This window comes from Spermophilus citellus (assembly GCF_964194105.1).
Source record: "Spermophilus citellus genome assembly, chromosome: 11".
Taxonomy (NCBI): domain Eukaryota; kingdom Metazoa; phylum Chordata; class Mammalia; order Rodentia; family Sciuridae; genus Spermophilus; species Spermophilus citellus.
Genome location: NC_138192.1, coordinates 69910785 through 69927979, shown reverse-complemented (window position 1 = coordinate 69927979; position 17195 = coordinate 69910785). Strand labels below are relative to the sequence as shown.

The window sequence follows — 17195 nt, the reverse complement described above, 5'->3', positions numbered from 1 at the left end:
TAGTTAGATGCAATACCTTTATTTTATTTATTTATTTATTTATTTATATGTAGTGACGAGGATTGAACCCAGGGCCCCATAAATGCTAGTCGAGCACTCTTCAGCTGAGCCACAACCCCAGCCCCACAATAGATTATTTTAATTTTTATTTTTTTAAGGAACTTAGAAGGAAAAAATGAAAGATCCTCTAGATAGGGAAAAGGGGTGGGAGGGAAAGGGAGGAAGAAGGGGAATAGCATGGATGATAGGAGACCCTCATCATTATACATGTATGAAGACGTGAAAAAAAAAAGAAAGATCCTATTACCAATGTTTTAGATTATTCAAGATTGTAGGTTAATATCTACTTCTGATGCTTTTTTTTTCCTTCTTCTTTTATTTTACCAGGGGTTGAACACAGGGCCTCATGTATACAAGGCAAGCACTGTACCACTAAGCTACATTCCCAGTTTTTATTATATTTTGAGATTGGTCTCATTAAGTTGCCCAGGCTGACCTTGAATTTTGCAATCCTCTTGCCTCACCCTCCCAAGTAGCTAGGATTACAGAAATATGCTACTGCACCTGGCTTAGATTGATATCTAATTCTTAAAGTATTTCAGAACACCAAAATTTCTTTTAACACTTAGTCATTGTTTCATTTTAGACACTGATTAATTACTATTGTCAAGAGAGATACTTCCATCATGTGTTACTTGTTGCCAGTGAAGGAATGAAAAAGTATGGCAGTGATCCAGTCTTCAGGTTTTATCATGCCTATGGTACATTAATGGAAGGTATGAACTAATTATTAAACCTGTTCCCTATGTTCTAAATTTTTGATTTGCAGAAAGAATAATTTTTCATATCATAATCTTGATTTTCAGGTAATACACAGGAAGCTCTTCGGGAATTTGAGGCTATTAAGAGTAAACAAGATGTATCACTTTGTTCTCTAATTGCACTGATATATGCCCATAAAATGAGTCCTTATCCAGGTATAGTATTTAAGAGACTGTTCCTTATTCCATTTTGATTTTTCTCACTACCATATTTAATTTTATCACACTGTCTACAGAACTTTTGTCTTATGTTTATCTTCCTGATGAGATTGTAAGTTCATCAAGCTCAAGAAACAGGTCTAATACTGCTTTTGTATTCTTTATATTCTCTGGCAGAGATTTCACTACTACATTAGTATTATTTCAGTTAATTTAAAAATAAATTATAAATTATAATTTAAAGATAAATTATATTAGTAATTGTTAGTATATAAGTAATTGTTATACCAAAGTAAAACAGCTAAGAACATTGTATACATAGGTTGATCTGCAAGAACCAACTTTACAACATGTTATGATGTTATGTGCAAATGTATAGTAATGTGCAATTGATCTCTTCTATATATTAAATGTTTCGGAAGTCTTTATATCCCCTACTCCATGGGGGTAAGCTTTTGGAAAACATTTGGTAAATTTTTATCCAGTAGTAAGTTTGGACATATAAGTAGGTTATAAAAGAAAACTCACTCAGAAACCAGAAATTAAATATTTATTTCATTGTCTGAGAATATAGTGTAACACAAGGCTGAAGCAGAACAATGTCCAAATTATATGTAATAAGGAAGAAATAGGGTTGTATTCTTCCATATATATCTACTAACAGCTAGCAGGATTGTAATTATAGATCCTGTTTCAAATAACTAGAGAGTAATTACATGTTCTAGAATGCTTTCTTAAATCTTAGAATTTTTAAATTTTAAAATTTTTTCATAAGCAAAGGTTTATACCTCCTTCCCTTCATGTATACATATATAAATTAATAAAAAGTTATTTAAAACTATGTTAAAAAGTAAACTATTATGTGCTTACTTAATATACAGGATTGAGCCAAATACACATAGAAGAAAGAAAAGAATTGGGGCTGGGATTGTGGCCCAGCAGTAGAGCGCTCACCTAGCATGTGGGAGGCCCTGGGTTCAATCCTCAGCACCACATAAAAATAAATAAATAAAATAAAAATATTTTAAAAAAAGAAAAGAAAAGAATTGTAGTAATTGATTATAACATCAGGTTTATAATCTACTGAGGGAATAAAATGTAAAACCCACAAACATTAAATTCCAATGTTACTATTAAATAAAATGATAAAAATGGAACACGAGTCCATAATTGAAATTGATGTGTATTAATCTATTGGAGTAGACAGGGAAAGCTTTGTGAAAGATCAGCAGTTAATCTGATCTTTGAGGACATGTAGAATTTGAATACAAAGAATAATCCAGACAGGAGAAACAGATGGGCAAAAATATAAAATTACTTCAGCGCTTGGCTCTTTTGTGGACCCCCTTTCTCTATGCCCTGGTGGGAGTGTTTAGCTAGAGTAAAGATATGTATATGAAGACTAAAAAAAAAAAAAAAGAAAAAACTAGTACAAAATATTTTCTTCTTAGAATCAAGTTTTCATTTAATTTAATTTTTTATTCCCAACAGTATTGATTCTGTTGGGAAATGTGATTTCCAGGAGACATAGATATTAGACTCTATAACTCTCCTTTCTACCAGAGATGACTGCTAATGTGAAGCTATGTGAATAACAGTACTTATACTACCTTTTCACTGATCCATGACCATAAGCTAGCATGTTTATAAGTTTCAGAATTAAATTTGAAAGTCAGATAATTTATGTATTAATCCCTGATCCTGCCCCTAATAATTGTATTATTTTGGAATCATTACAAAATTTTATGTATCTTATTATTAATAAATGTTAGCATATATTGTTTGGTTATTTTGGGAAGGACATAAACTATACGGTGGTAATCACATGTGAATTTTGAGCACCTGAAATATGGATAGTTTAAAGAATTTAATTTTTTATTTTCTATAATTTGACCTAATCTGCTTTTGAAATTTAATTCAATTATGAGAAAACTTAGGATATTTCATTTAGTTATAAAAGAAAAATCTTATATATGGGCTGGGAGAGTAGCTCAGTGGTAGAATACTTTGCATAGCAAACTCAAGGCTATGAGTTCAATCCTCAATCCCCAGCAAGGCCCCCACACCCTACCCCCTACCCCCTACAAAAAAAAATAAGGTGTGGAACAGCTTGAGTGTATGGATCAGCTTTTCAACTATCAGTCTTATGAAATCTATCTACAAATATTTCTGAAGAAAGCTTAACATCTTAATTGAGATGTATTATAAATGTAAAATACATACTAGATTTCAAAGATTTAATTAAAAAGCTCATTAACTAAGATGAACTTTATCAATTATATAATGATATTTTGGATATATTGGTTAACCTTTACATTATTAAAACTAGTTTTGCTTGTTTCTTTTTGCTTCTTTGATAGGACTAGTAGAAAATTTAAATTACATATATGTCTTGTATCTTAGTGCTACTTTAGAGAGAACTAAATTCTCCACCCTGTTAATCATTTGTCCTATTATAAACAGTTGATCTAGAATTTAAGTTTCACTGAATATTGTCTTCCCTTCGCAGATAGAGAAGCTATCCTGGAATCAGATGCTAGAATGAAGGAGCAACGTAAAGGAGCTGGACAGAAAGCTTTGTACCATGCAGGCTTGTTTTTATGGCACCTTGGTCGCCACGATAAGGCGAGAGAATACATTGACAGAATGATCAAAATTTCAGATGGTAGTAGTGAGGTAGCCATTTTCTTATTTTGAAATAGTAATGTTAAAGGAAGAGTGTGTTATTTATATATTTAGTACTGTTTGTTGATTGTTATTGTCCATTCTATCCTCACTTTACAAATAACCATTTAATTTTAATATTTTCTATAGTGTAAAATAGGGATCCTATAATATTGCTTGTTTTTATGTTATTAAGTCTTGAAAAGATCCCTCCCTGGTTCTCTCCTCTTTTTCTTTTCCATTTCCTTCCCACTCTGTTCCTTCTTTCCTTATCTCTTTCCTTCTCTCCCTCTGTCTTTTCTTAGTAAATAGCCCTGGACACAAGATACCATTATTTGTACTGTTAATAATACAAAGACAAAGAAAACATAACTTTCATGAATGAATCATCCAGTAGTGGCATAGAGTGCATATCCAGCTTATGAGAAAAGTTACAAATGATCTGAAAGAAATGTGACTAAAGTGCACAAGAAAATAATAGCTAATGTTTATTGTTTGCTTACAATATGCCAGATAATATTTTAAGTTAAGGAGAGATCACATCTGTGTTAGGAGAATGAGAAAGAATATTGACAGAAATAGCATTTGAGTTAAAAACTAAAAAATGTATATAGTTTCAGCAGGAAAAGATTATAGAAAAGGGAAGTAGTTACTTCCCAGGCAGGAAATAATAGATAAGATGTATTGATTCTGGGTACATTGAGACTCTCACATTTCATGGAAACAGGATACATAGATGAAGATGGTACAAGAAAACTTGGAGAGATGGATTGGGACAGATTGAAGGATCTTGACTCATAGGTACAAGTATATATAATTTGTTAGACATTGAGAGATTGTTGAAGATTTTTAATCATGGGAGTGGTATTAGAGTGTAAATTCACAAGTTTAATAATGGTTTGTAGGATGAACTAACTGGCTTGGGAAAAAACTAGGATGTGGGAGTGGGAAAAAGAAAGCACTTTCTAGCAGAAGTTTTCACGGGACTAAACAAAAAATATTATACAGTGAGTGCATACTTCTGGAGTTTTAAATACCCATGGGACTTGTCAGCTGATAATAGATAGTGAAGAAAAGATAATAGATAGTGAATAAGGTATCACATATATCACACATATCACATAGGTAGGTCTCTGAGGCTTTAAATCTGGATGATTTGGAGACCAGTTAATATGAGTAGAAAATTCATTGAGATGAGACATTAGTTTTCAGACATGCTGTATTTCAGGTACTGAAAAAACAGAGATGATGAGCCTTCCAAGAAAGAAAAGTTGAGAAGAGGTTTGGTGCTAGAAATATGGTTGGGAATCACCCACACAAAGATGATAGTTGAAACCATTCAAATAGCAACACTTAACTAGTGAGTAGAGTAGAATCAGTATTGGTGGATTCTTATCTATATTTTCAGGTAAAATACAGGGAATTAAAGATAATCTTAGTGAAAACCTGTGAATTTATGACTTTATTTTTTAATAGAAGAACATATTTCACCATTTTTTAAAATTTCACTTTAAGAAGAAACAGTTTCAGTATCTTTTTTCCTACTAATGCATCAACTCACCAACACTAACACGTCTAAAGATAAACACCTTAACTCCTTAACTTTTTAAGTCCTCAGATGATTTATTATTTCATTTGAAGCTCACTGGACTATCACAGAGGTTAAGAAAGTAACTGCAGAATGATCTGAATCTGTAACTATGTGAAACAAGACCTATGCTCATTCTACCCCTTTTCTCATTCAAGTTCATTTGGGCTGTTTGTCCAAAAAGAGGCAACACATTCTTATTTATTAAATGTTAACCAATATGAACAATAATTTACTAGCAAAGCCTCAGAAAAGAATTTTGGTTTTAACACTAGGGGAATATTTGACAGACTTATGTTGAGCCCATATCAAAAATTAAAATTTGTAGTCTAGTTTCTAAGGCTTTAAACTGACAAGGGTTCAAAAGCAGTTTTGCTATAGAGAATGTAATTATTCATAACATTATTTGACAGAGTTCTTTATGCTATTAATTACCAAAAATAATAATATTAGGTTTACCTCTCATTTTCAAAAGAAAATAAAAGTGTGATTAGAATTCTTCCTTTCACAGGGGCATGTTTTAAAAGCATGGCTTGATATTACAAGAGGAAAAGAACCTTATGCTAAAAAAGCACTAAGGTATTTTGAAGAGGGATTACAAGATGGAAATGATATTTTTGCTCTCCTGGGTAAGGTGAGTTGGAGTTAAGGTGAATAATTCATGTTTTAAAATTCATTTATAACATATTTGACATCTGACAAAACTTATTTTAGAAAATGATACTTTTCATGATACTGTTGTCATTTCTGGCTTGTAGAGGGATCTGCATTTGTGTAGGACACAACTAGAGAAATGGATTCTCTACCAAAGTTTCTGAATCCTGGGTCAGTTTTGTGTTCATTGTGGTTGGATCATGCATTTTTTTTCCTTCACATACGCTTCTAGAGTATCTAATATGAGGCAAGCATCATTCTAGTTACTAGGGAAGCCCTGAGCAAAATTAAACCAATTTTTGTAGAGCTTATATTCTACTGGAAGAGATGGCAGTAAACATACTAATAAATTATATAGTATTCGATGGCAACAGGTGTGATGGAAAAATAAATAAAATGGGAAGGGGGAGAAGAAGAGTTGGCACATGAACTTGTAATTTCAAGTGAGGTAATCAAACAAAGATATTTTTAAGAAAGACTTAGAGGAGATGAGGGTTAAAGCCCTATGTGCATTTGAGAGAACCTATTGCAAGTAGAGGAGATATCAATTTCTGATGCCTTTAGGGACAGTCAGGGCTTAGTATAGAGACCAGGAGGTCAAAGTGGAATGAGTGAAGGGAGAAGTGAAGGCTGGAGGAAGGATATGTGAGTGTGGAATCAGAAGATATAGGGGTGATGAGGAGATTCTGCAAGGCTTTGGGCTTTTGCTCTGAATTAGGTGGCCATTGGAAGGTTTTGATCAGAGTACTAACATGATCTGCCTTACATTTTGAGGAATGAACAGTTGAAAGTCAAAAATCACTGGGTGGAAATATTTATGTTGGATCTTTTTTTGAGTCCTCACTGATGACTTCTAAATACCTTACTTTTTAAAAAATTTTTGATTCAGCAAAATGAAATTAAATTTAGGTGTTAGGGAAACTGTTAGGTAAGCAAGAATTTGGAGTAAGAAAGATAAAGAGAAGATTATTTTCTTGTAATGTCCTTAATAACTGCCAATTTCTGTGGCTAATGAATTTGTTCAGATTTTTTCTACAAGTATAAATAGTACTCAGTATGATTGAATTCAAGTTTTATCTAATTGAACTGCTGTAGAGATTGGACATTTCATTCTTCTTCCTCTCTAAACAGAAAAACTAGTTGATAAACTCCTTTCATTGGGATATGTCAGTTGTTAATACAGACAACTAAGGAGAGATTTACCTTTTTCTTACAGTACTCAAGTTATGTTTAAATTCTTTTTTGGAATGACCCTGGTTTAGTTTATTTTGTGCTCTGATGACAAAACATTCTGAGACTGGGTAATTTATAAAGAATAGACATTTATATATGATAATCCTGATGGCTGAAAAGTCCAAGATCAAGGCTCCAGACAGTTTGTTGTCTGTTAAGGGCCTTATTTCTGCTCCCAAGATGGTGCCGTGAATATTATATCTTCTAGAGGTGAGAAATGCTGTACCTCACATGGCAGAAGAGCAGAAGAGATTAAACCCATTGCCACAGGCCCTTCTTATATGCCTTAAGTTTTCATGATCTAAACACATCCAATTAAGCCCCACCTCCCAACACTGTTACATTGGGGATTGAGTTTCAATGTGAATTTTGGAGGGGACAAAAACATTCCAACCATAAGTAGATCCATTTCAATTATATGTTTCAGTTAATTCAGTAGAGCACTAAATTGGTTCAATCCCAGCTACGAATAATGTTATTCATATGCACAGCAAATTTAGTTTAAGATGCTACTTTTGCATTTATATGAGAAGTGATGGTTAAAGAAGAAGATTATATGTGAGCACACAAAGTCTTTATGGTATAATTTTGTTACTTTGCTGTTCCAGTTTTTTAAGAGAGATTTCAAGGGCAAATGTAAATTTTAAAAATTATCAACACTAATCTCTTTTCCTGTCAATTATATAGAAACTAATTTATTTTGATATACTGATTTCTTTGGATGGTTTTTAGACTTTGTTTTAATTATATGGGAATATAATCTCAACCTTATTTCAGGTATATATTGCAGTTCCTCTTTGAGACTGATAGCTCATTTTTAACTGATACACAAGAACTAAATGTGCATCATTATATTTTTTAATATATTAACTATATTTATAGCTTTTTCTGAAGATACTAATTCATGCATGTTGTAAAAAAATTTCATATATAGTAATATCTGAATAATCACATTAAATGACTACCTAAAATCTTACTAAATAGATATGCTAAAATTTAACTAACTCCTCTATGGATATTTTGTGTTGTTTTTATTTTTCTAATTATAAGTGCATAGTTCTGCCATAAATAGCATCTAAGGGCTTCTTGTGATCTTCTCCAATTATTTCCTATGATAATTCCTTAAAGTAAAAATAAGGTAAAGGCAGTTTGGATCTAATTTTGTTTATTCTTTAAAATCATATCTTCTTTAACCTGAGAGTAATATTTTAAGAAGATACAGCAGAGTATGGTGGTATATGCCTGCTTGGGAGGCTGAGTCAGGAGGATCAAGAGTTCCAAGGCAGCCTCAGCGGAAGCAGGGGCCAAATAATTCAGTGAGACTCTGTCTCTAAATAAAATATAAAATAGGGTTGGGGATGTGGCTCAGTAGCCAAGTGCCCCACCCCCCCAAAAAATACAAAAAGCCCAAGGTTAGATGCTTTTTAAAAATATCATGGAGATATTTTATTCTAAAAAGGAAATTTTCCTATTGTAAATAGAAATATTCCTTATTTTATGGTGTTCCTAAGAATATTTTTAGAAGTTTTTTATCTTCTAATTGTATTGTACTGGTGTTTGCTAATATAAAATACTTTATTTTTCAGTGATGTTTTAAAGTGTGATTTTGATAAAAGATTATTTTTCCTCAATATAAAAGTGATGTGTGCTCCCTATAAGAAAGTCAGAAAATATTGAACACTAGTGTTCTACCCATTCTGGGTTGAGAAACATGATACATGAGATCATCATTTTGATGCCACTTTTTCTCCCATTAGGCACAGTGCCTTGAGATGCGTCAAAATTATTCAGGTGCTTTGGAGACTGTGAACCAGATAATTGTGAACTTTCCAAGCTTTATTCCTGCTTTTGTGAAGAAAATGAAATTACAACTAGCCCTGCAGGATTGGGACCAGACAGTTGAGACAGCACAAAGGTTAAGTAAAAAATAGATGTCACAAGTCTCTTTGGATCTGGTTATAATTATGGATAAAAAGAAAATCTGCATGTATTTTTGTGTGTGTGATAAAATTTTTCAAACATCAGTATAGAACCAAATTTTTCCAAACCAGATGGAATTGACTTTTCTATATATAGAACTGAATGACCACTTAAAATTGTGTTGCTTTTAAAATTGAATTATTAACTTACATAAATGTATGAACAGCTATTTAAGACAGTCTTTTAGGCCAACATGAAAATATCCCTGTCTTCATGAAGCTTACATTATAGTCAGAAGACTCATGCCAAGCAGAACAAATAAGTAAATCATATAGTATGTTAGACAGTTATAATTGATATGGAGAAAAGAAGCAGTCAAGTAAAATGGGCAGGGCTGGGGGATTTGATGTCAAATGGGGTCAGGGAAAGCCTCATTGAGAAGCAGCATTTGAGTGGAGGCCTGAAGAAAGTCAAAGAACCATGCAGATGTCTGGTGGAAGACTTTGCAGAAAGAAGGAAAAGCAAGTATGGAGATCTTAAGGCAGGAAGATTGTCCTGTGTTTGAAGATTGGGAAGAAGGAAGAGGTTAATAGATGGCAAAGTCAGAGATGGAGAGTGGGAGGGAGGTGGTTTCAGGTCATGGAAGAGTCTTGTTGGCTCTCATAAGAATTTTGTTTTTTTCTTCTGAAATATGAAATCATTAGAGGGTTGTGAGTATTTTTTTAAGGAATCACTTTGCTGTGTTGAGAACAGCCTGGGAAAGGGAGCAATTGCAAAAGCTGAGAGACCATTTTTCAACCTATTACTATAATCTAAGAGAAAAGTGCTGGTGCAGGGACCAGGATGGTTGTGGTGCAAGTGCTGTGGGCAGTGACTGGACTCTGCATGTGTTTTAATAGGAAGTTGAGAGGATGAGGACAGATAAGGGTCACTACACACTTTTTAGCCTAAACAGCTAAAATAACCAGCAACAACACTGATGATCTGATGTAAAGTTCTCAGTGTTTCCGACACACAGCCAGTAAATAGCCTGGCTGTTTATTCCTAAGATATGGATGCTATTGGTATGGCAGTTTGCAACTAACTAAACTAAGATGCAGAACTGTTCATTATGTTATCCAGCATTAAGTCTATAGATTCTTCATGCCCACCCAGGGATGCAAAAATAAATAAATCTATAGATTATTTGGAGGAAAGTTTTTAAACTAAAAGTGAGTATTATCATATTAGGCAACCATTGGCACAAAACAAACAACCATAAGTCTCAGGGAATATAATAATAAGCATTCATTTCTTGCATTTGTGTGGCTAATCTGCAATCTGCTGATCCTAATCAGGCTTTGAAGGATCTTTGCTTCAAGTTTCAGATCCAGCTGTGTGGGAGTGGCACCTTATTGCAGTTGGGCTCTTCTGATCTCTCAAGGCTCAAGCCAAAAAGTAGCAGCTATGTAGAGGAAGTGCTTCTCCTAGTGTAGCAGGGATACAAGCAACAAGCAGAAGCATGCAGTGTGTCTGGAGTCTGGGCTTCACATACTGCCACTCCTTGCCAACATTTCTTTGGCCAGTGTTAGAAAAATGTTCATGTCCCTAGTCAAGGAACCATGAAGTACACTCCTTGGGAGAGGCTCATATCCAGGGAGGGATGAAAAACTGGAATCAATAGTTCAGTGTCCTATATTATGATGGGAAATCTAGTCTGTTATCCTTTCTGTTCAGTTTCTTTTAAAAATAACCTTCGGTGAAGTTTCATGAGAATTTTTTTTTTAAAGAGAGAGAGAGAGAGAGGAGAGAGAGAGAGAGAGAGAGAGAATTTTTAATATTTATTTTTTAGTTCTCGGCGGACACAACATCTTTGTTGGTATGTGGTGCTGAGGATCGAACCCGGGCCGCACGCATGCCAGGCAAGCGCGCTACCGCTTGAGCCACATCCCCAGCCCCTCATGAGAATTTTTATAGGGCTAAAGTTGTGGCTCAGCAATAGAGCGTTCGTTTAACACATGTGGTGCGCTAGGTTCAATCCTCAGCACCACACACAAAAAAAAATAAATAAAATAAAAAAGTAAATCAATAAAAGGTATTGTGTCTAACTACAACTAAAAAAATATAAAAGAAGAAAAGTTTTTCCACATTTGTTCTTTATACCTTTTTCTTATTGTTTTGTTTGAATTTTTTTTTTTAAAGAGAGTGAGAGAGGAGAGAGAGAGAGAGAGAGAATTTTTAATATTTATTTTTTAGTTCTCGGCGGACACAACATCTTTGTATGTGGTGCTGAGGATCGAACCTGGGCCGCACGCATGCCAGGCGAGCGCGCTACCGCTTGAGCCACATCCCCAGCCCCTGTTTGAATTTTTAATAGGATATTTTTCATAATATTTTGGGGGTTTGTTTTTATTACACAGGAAACTATCGTAATGTTATGAACAACGTTAGTAGGTATTAAAATATTTGACTTATGTTGGCATTCCTTGAATTCCTGTTATATATCAGCCTAGTCAAGGTGAACTAAAATTTTATATAGTTATGTATGGCTAGCTAATACTTCACCTTAGGCTTGCCACAGAATTTGACGAGATTGGTACAATCTGTTCATGTTTTAGAAATGTTAAAAATCAGATACAGATGTAACTTTACTAATTAAAACTACTTATTTGGTAAGTGGAATGTTAGGCCAGTAAACCAACTTTTCAAGCCCTTGTATAAAAGATAATATGTACATCTCTATAAGCATTAACAAAGGTTTTTCCTACAGGTTGCTGCTTCAAGATAATCAAAATGTGGAAGCACTAAGAATGCTGGCTCTTTACCACTTGTGTAGAGAGGGGGATATAGAGAAAGTAAGTTGTATTATTTAAATTTCCTGTATTAAAGATGTTTTTCGTTATGCACATGCACGCAGACATGTACATTACAGCCCTGATGTTCTGTTTTAGAACCTAGTTGTTTTTAGTTGGTTATTAGATAGATACCTTAACAAAAAGATTATCTTTTTATATCAACTAGTAAGTAAAAATATTAAATGGTGAATTACTCTTGAAAATTTCTTGAGACCAGTGGAGTAGAGGAAGGGAACCAGGGGACGGGAGGAGACAAGGGAAAGGGGATGTGCTGTGGAAGAAAACTGACCAAATTAGGGTATTGTGTGTACAAATATATAATAATAAGTCCATTATTTTATATAGTTATAGTGCATGAATAAAAAAATGTAAAAATAAACAAAGGTATCAAAAGCATTGGAGAAAAAAACTAGGATAATATATACACATTATTATATGTATATATTTTTATATATGTGTATACATGTATTATATTTAAATATATACATATTTACCTATAATAATATACATATATATAAAATATACATATGTATTTCTTAAATGACCACATACAAAAAATACTGAATAAAATAAGATCAACTTGAATTCTAACCACCCAGAGGACTTTTATTAAGATAAAATTGCATGTGTCCTTCCTTATACATAAACATATACACAAGCATGTGGGGGTCAGTATATGTCCATGAGAACACAGACTTAAAGGATTTTTTTTTAATGACATTATACAAACTGTTTTATAGACTGCTTCTTTCCCTTATCAACAGGTCATAGAAGCTCTTCTATACCAACAAATCTCATCAAATGAGTTACATTTAATTTCTGAATACAGGATATACACAAATTAATTTCTAATATACAGATATGCATATATTAACCAATATATAAATAGACTGAACACCTTTTCATTGGTGGATTTCTAGTTTTATTCTTCCATTGCAATAACACCCTTAAAAATACCTTATCATTTTTTATCATTTGATATTTTTATTTGTTGTAATTAGTTATACATGTCAGTAGAATACATTCTGTCTTTAAACAGAATTAGTAGATCAAATGCTTTACAAATTCTCAAGAATTTTGATACAGATTGAGAAACTAATCTCCATACACATTGTATTTATAAAATTTATACTCACACTAAACCTGTATGAGAGGTCCTGTTTTCTTATTCTTTTGACAATACCCAGCATTTCTCTGTCTACTTTTTCGTAATAACAAGTGAAAATGCTATGTTCTATTAGGTACATTTTTTTTAACCAATGAAAATATTAAGTATGTTCATTGGTTATATAAAAAAGAAAATTCCTTAAGTTATTAATTACAGTATGTTGGTTTTATATGTAATCATTGATCCTGGATATGAAAGATTGCATATGCAAACTGTAATTTATAATATTTTTACAATATAATTGAGTTTCTATGAGTTAAATGGGCTTCAGAAATACCTTATAATAAGGTACATCTGTTTCTGTAGTAGTGAACACATTGGCTACATACAGGATCATGGAGTGCCAAAATTCAGTTTGTAGCAAATAGTATTATAGTAAGAAGTAGATTTGCATTTTTTTTATGTGCTTAACTTGGTTGATGTGACAGTTTCTAGAAAGTATTTCAGTAAGTACTAAAAGAATAGACTGATCAGTAAGGTGATCAGTAAGGCAAATGTTTTTCAGATATTAAAACTACTAGGGACTATGTAGCTCAATGGTAGAATGTTTACCTAGCACATGCAAGGTCCTGGGTTTAATTCACAGTGTTGAAAAAAAAAAAAAAAAAAACAGAAAAACAAAACACACAAAAAAACTTATACTAAGTACCTCAATAATTTTTTAATTCTAGAAAATATTTTAAGTATAAACTAATCTATAGGCAATTCAGCAGCTGATCTCATATAATATTGTTTATCAATGTTTTCACTCATATTTCATTTGGGACATGAATTAATTATTGGAGAGACAGTTTGGCATGCACAGTTAATTGAATACTCTGGGTATCTTTACCCATCCAGAGGTTTTTCTATTCAATAAGAAATTTTAAAGGAACATTCTAGAATTCAAGAATTCTTTATGTTTAATTATTGAGGGATTTTAAAATAATTTTTAATATGTTTTAAGATGAATAAGATTCCATTGAGAGAGGAGGAAATTATATAAGCAAAGGTCTCTTAAAATATCAGTAATAGTATATTTTATTAGTGTATATGTGCAGGTATTATGTTTTTTTTTAAGTATATTTTAAAATTAATTTGGATGACTTTTGTTTTAGGCTTCCACGAAGCTGGAAAACTTAGGAAAAGCACTGGATGCCATGGAACCCCAGAATGCTCAACTTTTTTATAAGATGACAATAGCCTTCAGTAGAACTGTAAGTGGACCCACTGTGTACTAGATCTGCGTTCTCTGTAATGCAGTATATAAAATAAATCACCAGGGTGGAGGCTCTAAAGAACAGAAGCTTGGGGTGGAAATGTCTCTGTCTGAGACATTTTTCTTTTTCTTCACAGAAGTACAAAAAGAAAGGGGGTTCAGAGGAGATGTGTTTGCTAACTAGAATCCATCAGGGAGACTCATGGAGGAAAGAGCGGAACATTTGCTGACCCTTTAAAGATAGAGAAGAACCTTCCAGACAAATGAAATAGAAAATGGTCCATTAATCAGAGTGTAGGTTTTATAGACTAGGATTATTTTTGGTTTTGTTTTGTAAAACTATTTGGAAAAAGTTTTAAAGTGAAAAATAGAGTTTTGTTTTTTTTTAGTAGAGGAAATGGTTGGTATCTTATTTTTCTTGTAATAAGTGTTTTTATTGTAAGCTTTAAATAGAAGATTATTAGGAATACAACAGAAAAATACAGCAGAATCTCAAAACCAATATAAGGAATGAAAGAATTTAAAAGTTAATTAAGCTAGCGAAGAATAAGGGAAAAATACACATAAGGAAATAAAATAATTAGTGAACATAAAACTGAAAAAAATTAAGGCATTAACTGCTAAATTATACAAGGAAATTGAGTTCTTTTTATTAAAAAATGAAGATTGTCAGATTATGTGAAATTCAGAGGAAGAAAAAATTCCTGTTGTTACAAAAGATTGAATTAAAAGTGATATTTACCTTTTGTATTTGTCTTAGTGCCAGACACATTATTTTGATTAGTTTTTTTATAAGCTTAAAATTATTGAAATGTACTTAAGCATTTAAATGTTTTACTTTTTAAAGTTGCTGTCTTCCAAAATTACATATTTACTCTAACAACATTGCAATTTCTTAAAATATTTTTGAAGTTGTTTCTATGAACATTCTAAGGCAAGATCTTTAAAAATAATTCTCACTAAGGGGCATAGAGCCTAATTCTAAATTTCCCATACTTTTATATAAATATGGTATATATGTATATAACTTTTGTGTGTGTGTGTGTGTGTGTGTGTGTGTGTGGATTGAATGGAGTAGGCCTGATGACAGCTTTTCTTTTTTATTAGTGTTATAGTTGTACATAATAGTGGAGTTCATTTAGACACATTCCATTTATATATGGAGTAAATAATTATATATACATATGTATATATATATATATATATATATATTTATCCTCTCTATATGTATATGTATATATGTGTGTATTATTTACTCCATTTCAATCCCCTTCCTGTAATCTCTGGTCTTCCATTTTTTTTTTATTGATGCATAATAACTTTACATAATAGTGGAATTCATTGTGGCATATTCATACGTGCACATAGCTGAATTTGGCCAATTTCATTGAAGTGTAGAATGAGATAATCACTTTTAAAGTTGAAATTTCTGGGCTTACATTGCTGTTTCCTCACCTGTAAACTACATAATTTGATATAATGATTTTTTTTTTTTATCTAATGTGTAAAGCAATCATGAGATAGTTTCAAAAATAGTTGTAATAAATGTGTACACATTATTGGAAGTATACTTTTCAAGACAACTATTTTGTGAAAGCACTGTTCATTAGAATATTTAAGTTATTTTTTTTTTTTTAATTTTAGTGTGGTTCTGGGAATTTAACTCAGGCCTTGTGTATATCGGCAAGCACTTTATCACTGAGCTCTACCATGGTCCCTAGGATATAGAAGTTTTTATAGGTCATAAACTCCTTCTTGATGCATTGTCTGGATATTTAACATAGAAGTTTTCTTTTCCTTTGATTATTAAATAATTGTTTTTCTTTTTCTTCACAGAAGTACAAAATATTCATGTTTTCCTTCAATCTAAGTAACAGTATTTGACTTCTGGTCTAACAATTATTTTTTCTTTTCAGTGTGGACGCAGTCAACTCATACTTCAAAAAATTCAAACACTATTAGAAAAATCTTTCAGTTTATCCCCTCAGCAATCAGAATTTGCTACAGAACTTGGATACCAAATGATTTTACAAGGAAAAATTAAAGAGGCCTTGAAGTGGTATAAGACTGCCATGACACTTAATGAGACTAGTGTCTCTGCACTAGTAGGTATGATGACTGTTTGTATAAATGATTATTTGTATAAACTTGTATAATACAGATGCAAGCAAAAATTGCATTAAATAACAGTTATTAAAGAAGACACGTATTTCATGCTTTTCTAAAATTAATATTGTTCTGCAGTATACAAAATAGGTAAAGTTGTGTATCTTTAAAAATGAATTTTTACTTTATAAATAACTTGAGAGAAAGAGTTTTATGAGGTAGTCCCTGTAAGTTATGACCATGGTAAATGATTGTTTAAGGTCCAAGACTACCTGTTTTACTTTCTTTTACTCTTTTCTTTATTTCTCTCATTCTGCACTTTTTTTTCCCCTCTTTAAAACTTTGAAAAATTATAATGGGTGAAAAACCTGTTTTGTTATGGTTGTTGATGTTAGCTTGTTAGCTTGAACTGTATATGTCTGAATTGGTGTCTGCTTTGACTATTTATGTCCTGTTTGGTTTTAGGATTTATTCGGTGTCAGTTAATAGAAGGGCAATTACAGGACGCAGATCAGCAGCTAGAATTCTTTAGTGAAATTCAGCAATCCATCGGGAAATCTGCGGTATAGTATTTTACCAGATTTTAGATCCCAGTTACTATTTTAAAATACAAAAATTTAAATCAGAGTTTTTATTTAGTAATGGCTCTAAAGGATGATTATACTAATTTTAACAAGTAATTGCATTTATTAATTTACCCCTTTTCAAAAGTAAACTTCAAATATTCTTCTGAATGATTCTAAAAGTCCATCCAACCTCAAGTTTGAACAAATAATTGGACACAAATACTACTTCATGTACATTTAAGATCTAAGTAGAAATAAATGGCTATATAAATGGAATAATTTGT

At 32.2% G+C, this 17195-nt stretch overlaps 1 protein-coding gene across 3 annotated transcripts in view; it reads left to right on the top strand.

The window, feature by feature from the left end:
* Nucleotides 1–17195, top strand: part of TTC21B (tetratricopeptide repeat domain 21B) — a 68214-nt gene that overhangs the window by 2909 nt on the left and 48110 nt on the right. The window contains exons 2-10 of one of the 3 annotated variants that reach the window (XM_081260428.1): nucleotides 647–776; nucleotides 867–977; nucleotides 3490–3656; nucleotides 5744–5866; nucleotides 8877–9034; nucleotides 11789–11873; nucleotides 14139–14237; nucleotides 16156–16348; nucleotides 16811–16908. In XM_081260428.1, coding sequence (XP_081116554.1) covers nucleotides 647–776; nucleotides 867–977; nucleotides 3490–3656; nucleotides 5744–5866; nucleotides 8877–9034; nucleotides 11789–11873; nucleotides 14139–14237; nucleotides 16156–16348; nucleotides 16811–16908 — 1164 coding nt within the window. Of the gene's footprint in view, nucleotides 1–646; nucleotides 777–866; nucleotides 978–3489; nucleotides 3657–4411; nucleotides 4446–5743; nucleotides 5867–8876; nucleotides 9035–11788; nucleotides 11874–14138; nucleotides 14238–16155; nucleotides 16349–16810; nucleotides 16909–17195 lie in introns of those variants that run through there. The other 2 variants (XM_081260429.1, XM_081260430.1) reach the window with 2 other exon arrangements.